Source organism: Symsagittifera roscoffensis, chromosome 3, assembly GCF_963678635.1.
Source record: "Symsagittifera roscoffensis chromosome 3, txSymRosc1.1, whole genome shotgun sequence".
NCBI lineage: Eukaryota > Metazoa > Xenacoelomorpha > Acoela > Convolutidae > Symsagittifera > Symsagittifera roscoffensis.
In genome coordinates, this window is record NC_087064.1 from 11,731,297 (window position 1) to 11,743,508 (window position 12,212).

The 12,212-nt window shown below is 36.4% G+C and overlaps 1 protein-coding gene across 4 annotated transcripts in view; it reads left to right on the forward strand.

Moving 5' to 3' along the window:
- Nucleotides 1-12,212, forward strand: part of LOC134842503 (probable serine/threonine-protein kinase DDB_G0282963) — a 40,152-nt gene that overhangs the window by 22,651 nt on the left and 5,289 nt on the right. For all 4 annotated transcript variants that reach the window (XM_063858878.1, XM_063858877.1, XM_063858880.1 and 1 more), the window contains 6 exons: nucleotides 4-94; nucleotides 385-655; nucleotides 4,469-4,765; nucleotides 7,153-7,545; nucleotides 7,840-8,317; nucleotides 8,590-9,453. In XM_063858878.1, the coding sequence (XP_063714948.1) occupies nucleotides 4-94; nucleotides 385-655; nucleotides 4,469-4,765; nucleotides 7,153-7,545; nucleotides 7,840-8,317; nucleotides 8,590-8,658 (1,599 nt within the window). In that variant the 3' untranslated portion in view covers nucleotides 8,659-9,453. The remainder of the gene's footprint in view (nucleotides 1-3; nucleotides 95-384; nucleotides 656-4,468; nucleotides 4,766-7,152; nucleotides 7,546-7,839; nucleotides 8,318-8,589; nucleotides 9,454-12,212) is intronic.

Below are 12,212 nucleotides of genomic sequence, written 5' to 3' on the forward strand. Positions count from 1 at the left end.
CAGGTGAACAATGCCACCCCGCGAGTGGTACCTCGGAAGAAAGAGCCGCCAAGTGTTTCTCCATTCATGAATACGAACCACCTGTTGAACAACAGTTAGTTCACGTCCTCTCAAATTATCCCAATGTGTTTTTTTTTTATTTCTACCTGCTAGTTCTTGTCTCGATTAGCCTCAAGTTTTAATTAATGTGTGCATGCTGGTTTCAGATACATTTTAAAAGCATGAATATTTGAAAGTTATTCAAGAGCGCAGAATGTATATTCTGCGCTGTTCAAGTAAATGAAATCTACAATCGCTTATGATCTTTATTACAGTCGTTGTAATTTTGAATCAGTACTGGTTGTGATATTTTTTTTGATTGTGAAAAACAGGAATTGTTTTTAGCTGCCATGACGCCTCTTATTGCCCAGTCGATGATGGGAGGATCGGCCGCCGCTGCTGCTGCCGCTTTCTCGAAGTTCCAACCGGCACTCAACGCAGGCCAAAGTGCTCTTCGGAATGTGGGGCCCCTTTTTGGAGGCGCAACTGGAGCTAACAACGCGTCTCTTCAGTCTCTACTTAGTCAGCTGCAGCAGAGCCAGGCCGGAGGAGCTAATCCCTTCGGGATGAATCCGTTCGCTAATCAGCAAATAGGACAGGCTCTCAATTTTAATCCGTGAGTATCCAAAGTCATTCATTTTCAAATCGACTTTCAATTACCATTCGATCATCATCATACATGCGGAGTCATCATACACTGGAATAATGTCATTACTGGTTCTTGCTGTAATGGCATTACTGGTGCTGGAATTCCAGGATGGTCCGGAATTGTGATCACGAAAAAAACTTGTGGATCGAAAAGTTAACAAAGATGAGTGTGAACAAAGATGAGTGTGATGTTACGATACGAAGCCAATTTTTTTTTTCAGGTCGAACTTTTGCACGTTTATTTCTTTCCCGGCATTTTTTTGTGTTTTCTTCATCATTGCAGCTTGTTTTTCTAGTTTGTTTGCGAAATGCTATTTCGTCTCCGTTAACAGGGTTTGTATCATTGGTTTGGACCATTAGTCAATGTTTCAAGCTTTTGAATATTTAGACCAATTGCACTCAAATTAGTTTGCTTAAAAATCGATCGTCCGATAAATAGATTTTACTTTTTCATGCCACCCATTTTCACCCGTATTTAGAGAAGGTGACGATTGTGTTATTGCACTAGCGAACATAAGTGAACGTTAGTGTTATAGTACTACTATTCTTTTTTTCTAACCTAAGTCACAAATACTGGGGCCAATTTTGGGGCATCTTTACTGCTTTTTGATAGCATGTGATTTGAAATTCGAACAGTAATAAGTTATCAAACTCATAAGTTAATTCATCAAACGAATCGAAAATAGCTATTTGTTTCAAACAACATAACAATAAAAAAAATTGATTTTTGAAATGCATAATTTATACATAATGCGGCTTTATGCTGTCCGATTTATTACATGCAACACTAGTGTGGATGCCTTCAGTTAACTATATTTCAAATCAGTAGCGGATTTAAGGGGGGTGGGGTGGACGCCCCCCCCCCCTCTCTCAGGGATCCGACCCCCTTTGTACTATTTTGAGATATCTATTTTTGGTGAGGTACCCTTAAATTTTTCTAAAGGTGCCTTCGGTGCAAATATATACTAATTTTTGAGGGGGAGCATGCGCCAAAAAAACGTGATTTTTCGATCAAAATTTTTCAAAAAGTTCCTAAGAACGCAGAAATTTTGGTCAAAATGGGGTATTTATAGTGATTTGGGAGAGCTCAGAAAATCAGTTTGGTCGACCTAAAAAAAGGAAATTCTAGATCCGCCCCTGATTCAAATTATTACTTGCAAAATTGGGTCTATTTGTATTTGGTGCCACTTTTGCTGCATGGCATTGGCAATTTATTAGCATACGTAGCTGCTTTTTGTGACTTGTGTTTGATGATTGTTAAGCGTTCGTGGGCGAGAGGGCAGGGCATGAGACGCTAATTCTCTAGGTCGCAGGCTCGAAGCCAGTACGTAGCTTTTTTTGTTAATTCGAGGCTTATTTCTATTGTTTATTTCACTTTACAAAGATGCTTCCTCGTGTTATCGCTAGTGTTTGCGAAGCACAGCTTCGCCTCTGTGTAATACACGTTTTTTCTAATTTAACTCGCTCAAATTTGTGTCCAACTTCAGTGTTTACTTCCGTACATCTGTATTTAACAGCCACGTGTTTTATCCGTTCAATTAAACGCCTTCAATGGTGCCTTGTATTTGCTTTTAGAGGATGTTAAAGTGTCATTGAACGTAGTGAAGACTCTTATAACGGTCTTGGTGATTTAATTTTTTTTTTCAGTAAAAAGTTCCACTTTTGTTTTTTGTCAAATTCAGTTCATTTCTTTTGTTAAAATTGAGGAAAATTCTGCTATCGAACCGCAAAGATAAAGTATGTGCTTAGCAAGCGGATACTCTGTTGAAGTTTACTGAGGAGTTGTATTATATTGCAAAGATGGGTTGGTGATGGGGATGGACCTACGTATGATTTGTATATTGGAGTATAAAAAGTCTTACTGTTTTATCGGAACAGTTTTTGTTGATTTCATTTATTCCATTTTCACATTTAAACAACGAAGTGTTTTGTTTTATTACGAAGAATTGTTTTCTAACCTAAGTCGAAAATATAATTTCTCATTTGGTGGCACTTTTGGTATATTTCAATTGAACCTTATTTAAGCATAGACAACTTAATGTCATTTGTTGCTGCGTTATTTTTGGCTTAAGTTCTGTCTGAAAAAAAAACATGTGTCATGAAAATGTATGTGATTTGTTGTTTTTCGTTTTTTTTCTTGCGACGCTTTGTTAAAATTTTTGCACTTAAGGCAGATATTTCATATTTTCTCAAAAACTACTGTATCGATTTTCCAAATAAAATGGTACCAATGGAAAAACTGGCTGCTCTTCTATCTGCCTGCATATTTCCATTTTACCTCACGTTCTACGGCCTTCGAGACTTTCAGTAGGCGTATTTCTGGCCTATTTATTTTGAATTTTTGCAATATTAAATGCGCAAATCTGAGATGTAGGTTTCAATCAAAAGAACAAATTATGAAGATCTCTCCTTCTCAGGCGGCTATTCCTTAGATTCGGTAGAAAATTGTTATGACATCAAACAAGCCCATTTTTTGACATTTTGGTTAATGTTTAAAACTGATTGACTTTTCTCAAAAACTACCTTGCCAAATCAGAGATTACGGGTTTAAACGAAAGAAAAAGTCAGTTATGCTAATCTTACCTGCGCCAGAGGCTATGCGCTGCGTTTTGAACAAACTATGGCCTCAGAAGATCTCCAATTTTTTAAATTTTGTTCGTTTATTTTTGGAAAGAATTCTTTTTCTTTCTTAAACTAACCTGCTGATTCTGAGGTTGATAGTTCATTAAAATTAAAATGGTGCTTAGATTTTCCCTGCGCAGTCTTTTTTACCCTGTTTTTGTAGAAAAGCTGATATGGAAAAATCCATTGTTTGAAATGTTTACCGTTTGTTCGAAGAACTTTCATCATTATTCTCGAAAACTACTTACTAAATCTGACATCATGGTTTCCATCTAAAAACCAGGGTGTAATCGGCTTCCCTACATAAGAGGCTTTTTCCCTGCTTTAGCAGAGAAAAGTCTATGGATTTAGGAAAAGTCAATATTTTTTGGAAACTTTTTCACTTTTTTCGAAAACTGCATAGCCAAATCTGAGATGAAGACTTCAATTAAAAGAGCGAGTAGTAGTTTTTCCTTTAAATAAACGGCTAATCTCCTACTTAGTAGAGAAATCACTAGGGTTTTGCGATTTTTTTCGAAAACTTTTCAGTTCCGTATCAGTACAATATTCAATTAAAAGTAATAAAAACAGGTGGATCCAGCCTTAGCTGGGTCACTACTTTACTTCCAAGCGACCGTGGCGCAGATGCGAGGAAGTGATACTCCTAGTCAACAGGTCGGAGGTTCAAATGGGGAAAATTGAAATAGTTTTGTTTTTTTTTTTCGGTCGAATTTTTGCTGCAAAGTATTGGCAATTTGATAAACTGTAGCTGCTTTATTGGTGGCTAGTGTTAGTAAAATTACAAGCGGTCGTGGAGCAGATATGAGAACATGATTCGCCTAGTCATAATTTTTTTTTCAAGGTGCATTTTTAATCTGTTCCTTTTTTCACTTAGTTTTGCCTGTTTAGAGCTTTTTTCCATTTTCCTCTCTTGTGTTTGCGAAGCGCAGCTTCGCCTGTGTTCGAATGTTATGTCAGTAATGAGTGGGTTAAGCATCAGTTGAATAGAATTGATTTTATGCGACGTTGAATACAGCTTTTGTAATCTTTTATCAGCCATAATTTATTTTTTTTTTCATTACGCGAAGGGGAAATTTGTCAGTGGTTGAATAATGATATTATGATTTCATAACTCAAACGACGAATGATGCATGCTTAGTTTAAATTTTGGTTTGCTTAGCTTGATTTCGGCGGCTGCGACTATGACCCCAAACCAAGCAGCCAGTCTCCTAGCTGGCAACCCTCTGTTCGCCAACACTGCTGCAGCACAAGTGAGCAGCTCATCTGCGGGCCAACTGGATCTTCAGAGTCTTCTGGGTGCGAATGCGGCCACCGGGCAGCTCAATGGAAACCACCCTATGCTACTGAATGCATTGGGAGGGGGAGGAGTGCTGAGTAACGTCGAAGCAGCAAATGCCTTGGGACTCAGTGCACTAGCAGGGCAGCAGAGGTCTAGCTTGATGGATAGTCAAAATATGTAAGTAAAGAGAAACTATTAAACTGAAAGGAAAACATATATCAATTCTTCCCACCTGGCGTCTGGTTTGGACTCTACATGAATGTTTTGAGCTATTGTGGGAAATAGTCAAGGTCTTTCAAAAATTAAAAATTCACGACGGAACAGTGGTTTTTATCTTGATTTATCTGAAGCAGATGATTACGGTCCGCAAAAAACTAAACTAATTCTTCTTTGTTTTCGTTCGTATCAGCACCCTAGGTGGCTTTTTGGTTCTGGTTTTTTTTCAATGAGCAAGAGCTCGTTTCAATTTCTGTGGTAGTTGTTTCTTAATTGCTCTTTCGAATGAACCGACCAAGTATTGACATATTCGCTCTGCCGGCTGAAGTAATTTTATTTAGTTTTTTGATTTTTTAACCGTTTTTTCAAAACTTATTGAATATTCTCGAAAACGACCCTGCCATATCTGAGAGTTTGCGCTCAAGTCAAGGAACAGGTTGTTGGAAGCTCATTTGCTTATGCGAATTTCCCAATTTTTTTTTGACTCCTTAAGTTAGTTATGGCCCTCGGCCTATTTAAAATTTCTGCCTGTTTTTTTCTCACAAAAAGCTTCTTTTCTCGCTAGGTTCTTTTCTCGCTAGCTATCCTACCAAATCTGATATCATAGGTTCAATTGCAGCAATAGGTTGTTGAAAGCCTACCTTTATAATTGGCTATGCCCAGTTGGTTTAAGAAAAACTTATGGCCTCAAACAATTCAAAGTTTTGAAACTTTGTCAGTACCTTTTTGACTTTACGTGAAAACTACCGTTCCAATTCTCAGGTTGTGTTCAATCGAGAAACCAGGTTTTGAAAATCTTCTCTGCTTAAGCGGCCACAACTTGTTTTCTTGCGAAGAAAAGTTATGGATTTTGGAAATCTTTTGATAGTTTTTGAGAACTATTGACCGTTTTTAGACAGCAGTATATTAGTACGAACTTTCTTTTTTTTCCAACCTAAGTTGCAAATGTTAGTATTACTTTTGGGGCATCTTTACTGCGTTTTGATAGAATGTGCTTTGACATTCGAATAGTAATAAGTTAATGCGTCAAAAGAACCGAAAAAAGCTATTTAATTCAAAAAACATAACTACAATTAAAACTCAATTTCAGAAATTTTCTAACTGAAGATATCTCGCAATTGTTTGAAATGCATAATTTATACAATGTGGTTATATGCTTTCCGATGATTTGTTAGATGAAAAGTTACTGTGGATGCCTTCAGTTTGTTATATTCCAAATTATTACTTACAAAATTGGGTCATTTTTTATTTGGTGCTACTTTTGCTGCATCGAATTGGCTATTTTATTAGCATATGTAGCTTCGTTTTTGGTGGCAAGTCTTGGGGATTTTAAGCATCCGTTGCTGAGTGGTTAGTGTGAGACTCAAATTTGCTAGGTCACATGTTCGAATCCGACACGTAAAAAACACCGGTTGCGGTAATGGTTCCTGCCGAAGCGGCTACTCCTTATTTTTTGTAAGAGAAATTTTATCTCCTTGGGAAAATTGATGATCTCTAATTTTGTTTGCTCTTCTCACTTATTTTGGTAGAAGCAATTGAATTTTTGGGCAAATTCCAATTTTTGAAATCATTTTTTTTTTTCGTGCTTAATCAGCATAGCAAAATCATGCAATATCAAACACGTGAGCCCAGCTTTAGGTGGGCAGTTCTGTTGTTTTTTATCGAGACATACAAAAATGTTGGTTCGCCTAGTTTTTTTTTTCAACAATTTACTCTTTTTTTTAGATTTCCCGGTGACATGAAAAATTACTATTGACCCAGTTTTGGGTAAATTTTTTTTGAAAACAAGTCTCAATCACAATAGGTTCTTAAATTGAAAAGAACCTTAACTTGATGTACTTTTTTCGAAATATTGAAAATATCATTTTTTTGTTTCGGCCTCCCTGAATTCATTGACATTTTCTCAAGCGTCTGTTGGCTTTGTTTTCTTGTTTTATACTCAGAGGATTATTCCGTCGCAATCAATAAATCGAATTTCAAATGTCTGAAGTTTGTGATGTAGATGAAAATATCTGTTGGGCTTAATAGATCTTTGATGCTTGTATCGGCTGATTTGCCTCTTATGGTAAATATTGATTGTTCTGTTCACAAGCTTGCGTGTGAGGAAAAAATTCTAACTTTTTCAGCGTTTCCTTCGTAGTTTTCTTGCTATGTTTCGGATATTTAATTGTTCATCTTAATCTACGTGTCATATTTCTGTCTTAGTTTTCACAAAGGATTGCTAAAAGTTGCTTCAACTTTGTGAATATCGAGGCTCCTTTTTGCTTTCGGTTTGTTTGGTAAAGTAATGTTTTACAGTTCTCTTGTCCTTATTTTTATCTTGATTATATTTTGTTTTTATGATGCAGGAGATTAAACAGAAGTGTTTCTTCGGTCAGCTCTCAATTGAGTCAACAGAACAACCCGCAACTGAAGGATCTTTACGCACTTCTGCAACAGCAACACGCAGCTCAAAATGGACCCCAAGTTGTGACCTCCTTAGCCAACAGTTCGTCGGTTATGGAAAACTGGAACAGCGAGAATAATTCTGTCCTGGCACAAGCACAGATGCTTATGAGCAATCAACAGCAATCAAGTCAACAGTCGAATCAGCAGCAGCACCAAATTCCAGTGTCTGGATCGAATAATGTAAACGAGCTGCTTCTGCAACAGCTAAGTGCTCTGAACCAAGACGGCAACTCATCCAACTTGGCCGGATTGACAAGCATGCAAAAAGCGAATCTGATTCAACTAATATTGGGGTGAGTTATGAAGTTATGAATAGGATAGAACTGTTCTGTCCATGAAACTATGATGAGTCTAAATTATTGCGGCGTATTCCAGAGCAAAGCCTTGTTTCTTTTTTGTTTGGGGGGGGGGGGGGCGGATAATCCAAACTCTAATACTTGAACATTGGCGGGGCTGGCGCAGTATCCGAGATCTTGAAATTCAAAAAAAAAGCCTCAAAATTTTGATAGATTTTCGGCGGCTTTCAATTAAAGGGTCTCGATTTTCGGTGGCTTTCGTAATTAATCAACTGTTGTTTTGTCTTTCAGAGCCAACAACGGTTCTATGAACCAACAACAACTTTCTCTTCTATCCCTCGCAACTGGAATCTCTCTTTCCACATTGATGGCATCAATGTCGTCTGCAAGTGTAAACAACAACACCCACACCCCCAACAGCAATCTATCCTCCAATCATCAGACATCAAGCCACGCCGACAGATCCAATCAGAATGCAGAATCACCAGGCGCTGCAATGAACCCAACGTCCCTACCAGGTAGCGGCGGGAACACATCGTCCCAAAATGCGAACCAGAATAACCCTAACTTGGTTAACAACAACAACAATAACCTCAATGCATGTCTGATGGCACTGATGAATAAAGTATCGGCAGGTGTCCCCAATTTGCAAGGAGGCGGAGCTTCCGTCCAAGACATTCAGAGGTTGGCGGCTGGCGATGCAAGTAGTGGGCCTGGCGCAAGTTTCCTAGCTAACAGGGCAGCCGCGAATGCACAGAGAAACGCAGTGGTAATTTTTCTGGAGTTTATACCTTCTAATTGGCTGATATCTTTTGATTATCAGAACGATGAATCAAAAACTTGAAAAGCTACTTCAAGCAATGAAATCGTTGGCGGAGTTTTTTTTATTTCATTTCAAACGTGGATTTGAATTTGGTATGTTCCTAATGAAAATTGAAAATACGTATGGAATTTTTCTGTAATTAATAACAGGCTTCTTGAACGGTTTTAATTATATAACTTGAACGGTCTTCTATTGGTCCTATTTTTCATTTGTTTCAGAATGTTCCGAACGGAGGCTCACAGCAACAGCAGCTTTCAAGAAGCATTCGGAGATTCGCTCCCTACTAACTAACAGCTTAATTTATTACAGACTTCAGGGTCAGTGCAATACAGTCAAACTAGTTAATAACTCTGAACTTACATTATTATAAGGTCACTTTTGTAGAGAATATTTGTACTTTGGTTCGTTTCTAGAACATGGAATGTTTAGTTTTAATTTATATATTCGAAACAGGCAGTAAATTATGAATTTCAATTTTGAGGGTGCTTTTCTACTTAAAGTTGAACTGGAAGAAAAAGTATTAATTGCTAAATCAAATTCTAATTATGCAGTTTTCGTGAAATTTTTGCCTCGTAGAGGCATCACAAACTTTCTTTTGTCAAAGGTTTGATTGCCGCTTTAGTTTTGCAATAATTTTTCTCTTTATAAAAACGGTCAAATGAAATAATAGATTAGTTCAATTATTTATTGTCGAAAAGTTCTGCTGGAATACAATTTTCGTTTGCAGTATGTTTTAGAATTGAGCAATTTTAGCATAAACTGATTCTAATCGTTAAAAATTCTCTTTGAATGAGTGTTCCATAATTTGTTTTTGAAGATAAAGGGTGCAATATAATTACTCATGACATTTGAAGTTTTTCATTCGAGGATGAAGGTGCCACATCGTAATGAGACTAGAAAGCGAACATAAAAATATGAAAACACCATCAAAGCAGTGATGAAAAAGCTTATTAGATCAGTATAATTCAAGAGCGGCGAACACAATTACAGCGAGAACGCTCTACGTAAAGTTACTCTGTTCATCTCTTTTACTCATTACAGCAAGTAAAAACTCACTTTTGCACCGGCGCAGTTTTAGTCAAGTAAGTAAAGTAATAATGCAAATATTCGTTAATAAAGCTCCATTTTGAACCCAAAAAACGATAAATTGGCTCAAGAATTTGAAATCTAAATAGATTAACTGCCTGACTTAATTACTGCTAAACTTTCTACGTTGCTTGGATGTGTTTTTTACGCTTCCGAGAGCTATTGGAATCGGGCACTAGACTTGTTCCGATAAAGAATTAAGTTCACTGGGCTCATCGGAGGCATGGCGTTGTGCTCAAACAGACCTGTCCACCAAATGACATATTTGAACAGGGATAGCCGGTTGATGTGCAAGTAGCACAAACAGACGACCACAAAATACAGAAAATAAAATATATATCTTTGCAAATGGAGTTTTTTGTTCGTTTGGCTCTGAGAGCATCAGAACAAAAGCGTAGCAAAGAGGTACTTTCGAGAATAGAAGTAAAATAATCATATTTGCCAACAGTTTTTTATCAACAACTTAACAAAAAAAGAACTTCGATTTTTCAAAGAATGTTCTGAATAATTAGCTAAAAAAGCTTCAAAAATTAATTTTCTCGTAAATAAAAATTTCCTCGCTGTATTCGCCCCAACTTTAGTCGCTCGACTTTCGACCACAAATCAAAACTCTTAAACCGGTTTTTAATCTACACTGGAATTTTCTCTAAGGTTGTTAAACAGGGTTTGAATCACGGCTGCAAAGGCTTTAAAATTGAATTTCACTTGATGTACGTGATTTTCTGCGGGAAAAAAGTCAAAAAATAAATTAAACACCCCAGTACGAAGTTCCTCCCCACTGTCAGTATTCGGAAATAAACCTAAACCCAAATACCCGCTCTATTCAAAATTTGCTTGCGATATTGATTGCAAACCTAAGTAACTCCGTTTTTTCAATTTACCTTATATAAAATATTTTTTTTGTTAGATTTTTTTTCGCTCGCAGAAATAAGGGCTCACTGTTTGTGGCATTTTGCTGCACAGCATAGGAAGTCACTGGCAAACGTTTTATCCGCTTTTTTGGTGGCTAGTGTTTGAAGTTGTCAAGAGACGTGTTAATAGACCTTAAAAGATGAACGATGGCTGTTCAATTCCTGAAAAAAATCAACTAACAAGCGCAATTTTTTAATTTTGTACATTAAATAATATAGATAATATAGGGTCACATTGCCCACAGGAAAATTATTACTTTGAGTTGTTCAATTTGTTTTAAATTGTGAACTGGTGTCTTTAAGAGTCTTGAATGTAGTGAATGCTCTCTTATAGGTATCGGGTATTGTTTTGTTTGCTTTTCTAAATGAAAAGTTCTTAAAAATTGTTCAGGCTCAATTTTTTTTTTCGCGGTCCGAATTTTGTTATTTTTTACAGTTCAGCTCATTTCCTTTGTTTAAGTAAGATAAACTCCGCTATTGGGCAACACAAAAAAGTCACAAAAACATTACTGTCTTCTGGTTTCGAAAGTGGATTTCAATTTCAAGTTTCCAGCAGAAAAAGTCATAAAAACATGACTGTCTTCTCGTTTCGAAATTGGATTTAAAGTTTCAAGCAGAAAAAATTACCTATTCATTTTTAAGAGTCGATGAACGTAGTTTGGACTCTTAATTAGATCGTAATTTTTTTTTTCGTTTTGTTTCAGTAAAACTCTGGAAAACTCAGGATTTTTATTCAGACTCAAACGTAATTTTTAGCGCTGCGACTATTGATTTTTTTTTAAGTTCAATTCATTTCCTTTCTTAAAATGAGGGCAAACATCGATACCGAACTGCAAAGTTGTAAAAATCACGGTAGACCTGATTGAATTGAAATTTCGAAAATGGAATTTATTTATTACTCTTGCGATTAGCAATTGTCATCAAATATGAATATAGACTTTTTTCGAGTTAACAACTTGTTTAACAGCATCACTTGAAATTATTGCTATTTTAATTCATAATGAATTAAAATTTTTATGCATTCTGGCACGCTTAGTCTGGAGGTAACGAATACTCCTGGGACGCCAACGGTCCTGGGTTCTAAACTGCCCGGACCTCTTTTTTTTTCAATCGATAAGTAGTCCGTTGCAAACAAACATTGTCGGCTTTTTGTTGTCTGCTTATGTTTTGTCGTCTTAGTTGCCGTTTTATTGATTTTTTTCTAGTTTTTTTTTACATTTAAGTTGCTTTTAGTGCTCTGATTTTCCTATGTTGTTTGTATCTTGACTAAGTTTGACTTCGTATAGTTTTTTTTTAAAAACTACTCTGCCCAAATGATTTTGGCCTATTTCTTATCAACTTAATGACCTAATTTTGAGTCGTTTCTACGGAAACATGCTTTTTATGCTCACCTCTGATCAGCACATAATGCTAAAATTCTCAATAGGAATAGAGATCAAGTTTTCAAAACAACAATTTTTTTCCGGCTTTTTTTGTTTTTTTTTTTCTTTTTATTTCGATATGATAGGTATAATATATTGGCTTATTGGCCGCATATTACGTCTTTCGACGAGCGAAAAAAAGTTTTGTGCGTGCTTTTTCGTGTTTTGAGATTGAGGGGGTCCTAGTAACTTGCTATGTGTCTTAATTTTTTGAGTTTTTTTCGGCTTTTTAAATTTGTTTGGGCTGAATATTTTTCGGCCTTTTTTATAACGGCTTAGTGGCCTCATTTTGTTTCTTTTATCGAGCAAATAAATATTTTGAGGGTGAGCTGGATTTATTAACTTTTCAGAAAATCGAACTCTTGTTGATTTTTATCGGCTTAAAGGGTTTCTGACACAGTATTTTTAGCTTTGTTACCGCTG